Source organism: Triticum aestivum, chromosome 6A (genome assembly GCF_018294505.1).
Source record: "Triticum aestivum cultivar Chinese Spring chromosome 6A, IWGSC CS RefSeq v2.1, whole genome shotgun sequence".
Lineage (NCBI taxonomy): Eukaryota > Viridiplantae > Streptophyta > Magnoliopsida > Poales > Poaceae > Triticum > Triticum aestivum.
In genome coordinates, this window is record NC_057809.1 from 619,628,138 (window position 1) to 619,634,856 (window position 6,719).

The following is a 6,719-nucleotide window of genomic DNA, read 5'->3' on the forward strand; positions in this document are numbered from 1 at the left end:
GGTCAGACAAAGTGTGCAAGGGTGTTGAAGCAGTGTTGACGAGTACTAGATTCAAGTTGGTGTCTGGGTCTATCGGTGCTAGTTGATGGACAGGAGTTGACCGTAGAGAATCTGAGAAAGTGGCGGAAAGTCTGAAATTGTCAAAAGCTGAGAGAGTACATGGCCGTATATTCTGTGGTGTTCAGTGCGGATGACAAGGCAGAAGGAGGCGGAGTGCTATAGCTACGGGACATGTCAAATACTATCCGGGAAAAAGGATGAGACAACTGTGAATTTGACTCAGGGTGACACAGGGCGACGGTGAAATTCCTTCAATTTTCAGACAGACGGTCAAAAAAGAGCGGTGATGTTGAGTTCAGGTAACTCTTGTATGTAACATCCAATATGTGAGTTGTTCACTTTCACGCAGATAAATTATCGGTGTGTGATGGCGTTGAACGGAAACTCCGGAAGTTGGGAGCACAAAGTAGAGTATTGAGGAACTTAATTTTGCTCGAGTATTGACTGTGAGGAAGACGAGAAGGAACTACAGTTGCAGGTGGAGTCATGTCGAGTCTGAGAGTAGCAGCGGTGCTCATGGCGTATCTCAAGTCCAATGTACATGGAGGTTCGACGCACGGATGAATCCAAGATGGTGGAGAATATTCGTCAAGGTGGAGTTTGTTAGAGTTGTGTCGAATATTATTGTACAAGGTAGGTTACAGTTGAACTTGGTTTTGGACTGTGTGTAGACATTGTAGGAGTTGTGTCCTAATAGGACACTTGTATCCTAGGTCTCTCATATATATCAGGGGTAGACACACGATGTAACCTATACCAACATAATAGCATGGGCACGCGGGGGAGCCGGCGGCGTGTGCCGGCGCCCGGGGTGCGGTATATATTGTGACGGTGTCACGGGGAGGAGCGCCTGTAGTCAGGCCCCGGGGATGTAGCCATGATAGTGAACCTCGTTAACAAATCTCGGTGTCGTGCTGGTGTGATTGTTTGGTCCTCGGTAAATCGACGGTATGCCTCGGATTTATTATAACAATCCAGAAAATCTTGCCATCAATGCAGGTGGGTTGGATGTTAGCTACTGGTCTAGGAGGAGCATCTAATGAAATGACATTCTTGTTCTTCCACATACCGCAAGCTGCATTCAAGTTGGTATTCTCGCGTCGAGAAGTTCTTCTCTTTGTAGGTCATACGCACTAGAACATGCTCACCATTCTCGCAGTCGTAGCCCAACGCGATGCGACCCGCATAGAAAGTGTCATCGTTGAGATTTTGAAACTCCATTCTCTCAATGTATCCCATGGCAGGGTTGCACACAAAACTCCGAGAATGGCAGCTCCCCACATTGAGTCCTCGACTAGGCTGGGAACATACTAGATCAGGAAAATGAACCTACGTGCTTTATTTGCCAAGTTTTACAAAGCTTAACTTTTTCTCTTTGTATTTAGCCACAAGCTCATACGCAAACTAATGGTGATTGAAAATAACTACTTTTAATTTAATTACAACAACAGTATTGTTTCAGACTTCACATGGAAATAAAAACTCCTAAAAGTTGGTGCGGCGAATGAAAAAGAGAAAAAGGAGCGATCGACACCCTATGCGGCGACAGGTAGCAGGCCGTTGTGCCTGAGCAGTGGCTCCGGCGACGGCTCCCGTCCTCTGAAAGCAACGAAAACCTGCAAAAAAACAAAAAAAAAAATCCGGCGTCGGTAGCGGTCTTCCAACAACTCTAACACCATGGAGAAGATATACTTCAAAAGTAGCTCGACGACTAACCTCGAGAGGAGATTTTCCACCTCCAAGTGCAAGAACCGTTTCTCTGAATCGTCTGCCGGTCTCCTCAATTGCCTGCAAACAATGAACAGGGTATTCATCAGCAAGATTGAAAAATCATCGTGTTTTTTATTTTGCAATCATGCAAGGGTGGATTCAGTATGGAAATACATACATTTGGCAAGATAATCAAATGAAGTTGAGCGAACAAGTGACAAAAAAAAGACAAGATTCAGTCTCAGGCTAGTAGTCTCAGTTTCCTCTGAGCGAGCGGACAACATACCTTCTCATTATCCAGACCAACATCTTCAAATGCTGAGAATGCATCAGCTGATAGTACTTCAGCCCACTGCAAAGAGGACACGAAAAGATACAAACTTTAGTCATGTTCACCATCAGGGGTCAGGACAAACAGAAATTCAGATGTGCTATGACAATCTACCTTGTAACTGTAGTATCCAGCTGCATAGCCACCTGCACATAGCTCATGATGTAAATGAGAAGCGAAATCCATGATGAATCAGATGAATTTACATGTTAGTCAAAGCGTGGCAAACCTGCAAAAATGTGGCTGAATCCACACAGGAATCTGTCCTCTGGCAGAGGAGCGAGAACCTGGGTTTTTTCTGCAACCCTTCGGTCAACATCATACACGGACACTGGTCCACTTGGATCATAAGTTGTATGCAGTTCCATATCCACACTTGCAAAACGTATCTGCAGACAAACATTTAATTATTTAAATAAAAAGACGATGGAACAACACAGATCAGTAACAGCAAATAGTCAGGAAAAACACATAAGATCGCAGCATTCACTCAATCATGTGACAGGTTCCTCAAACATGTAGAAGTGGTAAAAATATGTCAAAATGATGAATGTCACCTGGAAACAATTGCAGACGGGTGAATTAAAGTAAATAAACATGTGCATACAACATCCCACCTATCTTACAAACAACAGTTTTCAAGCCATAAACATTCCATTTCAAGTAACTGTTTCTAAAATTTAAATCAGTTATAATGGTCTGATTGCATATATGTCTAGTCATCAAGTTCATCGACCTTTGACCCAAGCACGCAAGTTTAAGGACGTACGGTGAAATTTGCGATATGCAATGTAACCATTACAAAACAATACCAAATAATGATAACAACAAGGAAAGCATGAGAGCCCAAGCCAACATACCTGACGGAGACTGAAGGTGCCAGCACGGAAATTCTTTGCAGCCACAAGCTTAGCATAGATTTCCTCTGGAAGAGGTTCACCGGTTTCATAATGCTTTGCAATGCTCAAAAGAGTATTCCTGTTACACCAATGCAACAAGTCATTAATTACCAGAATCAGGCAAGACCCAAGCCAAACCGAACAAAATAGAGCCATCGTACTTGTGATAGCACCAGTTTTCCATGAACTGAGAGGGTAACTCTACGGCATCCCATTCTATTCCACTGATACCAGCAACAAAGGCTTCATCTTGTCTGGTAAGCATATGCTGCAGCGCGTGACCAAATTCATGGAACACGGTTTCAACCTACAGAAGCCATGTGCAATAAATTTTTTCTTACAAACCATAATATGGATAGATGATCTTCCTATATATTTACAGCATGCATACATAATCATAACTTTTTTTATATGTATAAGAATACACAGAATAATATACCATAACAAGTACACTGCTTACCTCACGAAAGGTCATAAGACTGGGCTTATCGCCAACTGGTGGCATCTGATTACACACCATATGGGCAACAGGCAGCCTTACAGAAGACCCATGGCGAGCTAGCACACTACTACGAGAAAATACGACATTCATCCAAGCCCCACCACGCTTTTCAGATGGTCTTGAGTATGGGTCGAAGTAAAAATAAGCAACGGGGCTATTGGAAGAATCTTTGACACAATAAAATTTGACGTCACTGTTCCAAACCTGAAAGAGTGATCACTGGTCAACATTTGCAGAATATTTACTTATGTTAAGAGAAGTGAATGGATACTTACAGGAGCCAATCCATCTGCAGCTTCAACGGTTATTCCAAAGAGCTTATTCGCAAGACTGAAGAGGCCATCCATAACCTTGGGCAGTGCAAAGTAAGGACGCAGTCCTTCCTGCAATGGTAACGCTCAAGTCAGCTCAATGGCATATATCATTATGATGTGCAGTATGTCAGCACTTTGTTTCAAGCAGAGCAATTTTGTTCAGCAAATATATATTGGATAAGTCTCAGCAACAGAAATGCAAGGAAATATAGTCGAAACAGTTCCAAAAGCAGACTAATGAGAAACCTATCAAATCGCAGCAAAAAAAACATTAAAATATACTTCTGTAAAGAAAGAACCTCATCGATGTCATATTTAGATTCCCGCAGTCGTTCACTCCAGAAGTTAAGATCCCAGTGTGCTAGATCATTGGCTTCTGCAGAACCAGAATCTTTCACAAAGGCTTTTAGGTCTTCCATATCTGCATTAAGAAAAGCAGCAGTTAAGATATTTGTGGTATTTCAGCCTAGTCCTTGGCCTTCATAGAAAGATACATGAGAAAAATATTTGCTAATGGAGAGATATAATGATGCTGATGGATAATTGCTCCTACTTTTGTTTGGGATCTCTCAAGAGAGTTAAGGTGGCAATACAAAAACAAGAAGCAAAACATCAAAGATAAATGATAAAAGGGTCCAAACTCCAAAATGTATCTTCTGCTGTTACAACTCCAGAATATCTTAATAAAATAGGCAAAAAGAATATAGAACACTGGCTAGAAACAAGGATCCTATTAATCTGATGTAAAGAATGTCAAAGAGAATAACTTGGCTGGTTTTACCTTGGACAGCATGATCCCAGGAAGCAGCACGGATTTTCTCAAGAAGCTCTTGCACCCGGTCAACAGTTGCCATTTTCCGAGCCATGCTTACCTTCATGATTGTCATCAGTTAGCTAAAATACAATAGTACTCGGCACTGTTTTAAATGTGGACAGGGCAATGGTAAGCTTGCGCACCTCAGCAAAGTTCTTGTAGCCAAGTAGTTTAGCCTTCTCTAGCCTCAACTTCAGAATCTGACTTATGATATCAGTGTTATCAAGATCGCCGCTTGATGCACGGGTTAGATAAGCGCGATATACTTCTTCACGGAGAGCCCTGTTCTTGGCATGTTGCATGACAGCCATGAAGCTTGGTGCGTCTAGTGTGATCATCCAAGGTCCATTTTCAGCTGAAGCATTTTCATGACCCTAACAAAATAATTTGTCAGCATAGAAAATCATGCAGGGGGATCAAACTCCTAAGCTACCATATTTTTGTTTACACTTCATAATGCTCACCTTTGAAACAGCAGTCTGTGCTGCTAAGCCAAGAGCTGAGGCAGGTAAACCATCGATTTCTTTCTTATCAGTAATCAATTTCTCAAATTTCTTTGTTGCATCCAACACATTTTCACTGAACTTCTCTGACAGCTTTTCAAGTTCCTGAAAAAAAAACAATCCATTAACATCAACAAGAAGCGGAAATATGAAAAATAATCGATAACACAGTACTACGTCAGGCATTGGAAGTACCTAACAACATGCGATCAGCAACAAGACTAAAAACAAACTACGCACACCGTAATAAGTGACAACAAAGGTATGCATGGGCAGTCACCACCACAATGGTTCAAAGATAAAAACATAGATGTAATTATTTTAAGATGCAGAGACTCATATACGACAGGGAATGGCTCGCTTGCTAGACCATCAATACATGTACCGTTACGCTTCCAGTCAGGTTGGTACACTTAGCATATGTACAATAAATATAATCTGTCAACATCTGATAAGAACAAATAGCCTACTTGTTGGATTTGATTGAATTTTTCCCTCTGCTCATCCTCAAGCGCAACTCCACCAAGAACAGCATCCTTTATTTGGCCTGGCAAGGAAGAGAAAATACATCATTAAAAAATACATCATTAGGAGCATAAAATGCATATGCAACATGTGCGGTTAAGCAGGAAAAGAAAAGCGACGAAACTGACACGAGCCGGCTCTTAGTAAGTATTGAGAGACAGCGACATTGCTTGCTTCTTATTGGCAGCAATACAATTGACTCAGTGTGTCACTATGGGTATAGAGAATATTACCTTCGACGACACGCTTGCGGGCGTCGCTGAGGCTGTCCCAGTCTGAAGAATTCCTGATGGCGTTGAAGGCCTCGTAGATTGGCTTGCTCTGCCCCAGCCTCAGGTAGAACTTCACTTTCTCGGGCTGTTTAAATTCAAGATCGATCGAGTTAATCAGTTGAAGCAACACGGGGCGTAGCATATGAGATAGACAATTATCAAGCACTTGATTGAAACAGCATGGAATCGTCAGCCTCTACCCTCTAGTGTGGTACCATATCCCCACAAAAAACATGCGGACCAAAGTCGTAATAAGCACTAAAACAGATTAAGGATCTATGATAATTTTCTACTATGTACTAGTATTGCTGGATAATAACTCGTGGAGCAAGCCAAAATACAGAGACAGGATCTGATGATGCGCTAACTAATCGACGACGGCTCCGTCCGTCCAGATCACGGGCTGCGGCGCGACCGAAGAAGGTGAGAGGGGACTGTCACCTGGACGTCCTCTACGGCGGCGCGGAGGTCGGCGGAGTCCTTGACGGCCTTGAGGTGGTCGACGACGTTCCAGACGACGTCGAGCCTGTCGACGATGCGCTCGAGCGGGTGGACCAGCTTCTCCCACGCCGGCTCCACGCCCTTCTCCAGCTCCTCCAGCTCGCCCTCCTGCAGCCACACACAAACCGGCGGTCAGATCCGTACGGGCGACGAACGAACGAAGGTTAGAAGAGGAACGGGGGGCTTACGAGGCGGGCGAGGAGCGCGCGGATCCCGGGGCGGACGTGGGCGGGCTCGACGCGGTCGAAGGGCGGGAAGTCGAAGTCGGCGAGCAGCGGGTTGCTGCTG

At 43.6% G+C, this 6,719-nt stretch overlaps 1 protein-coding gene across 1 annotated transcript in view; it reads right to left on the reverse strand.

Annotated features, from left to right (window-relative positions):
• Positions 1 to 1,375: 1,375 nt before the first annotated feature.
• LOC123129189 (probable cytosolic oligopeptidase A) overlaps positions 1,376 to 6,719 on the reverse strand; it is a 6,033-nt gene continuing 689 nt past the window's right edge. Inside the window, exons 2-18 of the mRNA XM_044549427.1 lie at positions 6,620 to 6,719; positions 6,372 to 6,539; positions 5,892 to 6,015; positions 5,604 to 5,680; positions 5,095 to 5,238; positions 4,774 to 5,004; positions 4,598 to 4,688; positions 4,116 to 4,237; positions 3,778 to 3,885; positions 3,461 to 3,706; positions 3,162 to 3,307; positions 2,962 to 3,079; positions 2,331 to 2,490; positions 2,216 to 2,247; positions 2,057 to 2,122; positions 1,777 to 1,848; positions 1,376 to 1,676 (exon numbers count right to left, since the gene is read on the reverse strand). Of these exons, the coding sequence (XP_044405362.1) occupies positions 1,596 to 1,676; positions 1,777 to 1,848; positions 2,057 to 2,122; positions 2,216 to 2,247; positions 2,331 to 2,490; positions 2,962 to 3,079; positions 3,162 to 3,307; positions 3,461 to 3,706; positions 3,778 to 3,885; positions 4,116 to 4,237; positions 4,598 to 4,688; positions 4,774 to 5,004; positions 5,095 to 5,238; positions 5,604 to 5,680; positions 5,892 to 6,015; positions 6,372 to 6,539; positions 6,620 to 6,719 (2,086 nt within the window). The 3' untranslated portion in view covers positions 1,376 to 1,595. The remainder of the gene's footprint in view (positions 1,677 to 1,776; positions 1,849 to 2,056; positions 2,123 to 2,215; positions 2,248 to 2,330; positions 2,491 to 2,961; positions 3,080 to 3,161; positions 3,308 to 3,460; positions 3,707 to 3,777; positions 3,886 to 4,115; positions 4,238 to 4,597; positions 4,689 to 4,773; positions 5,005 to 5,094; positions 5,239 to 5,603; positions 5,681 to 5,891; positions 6,016 to 6,371; positions 6,540 to 6,619) is intronic.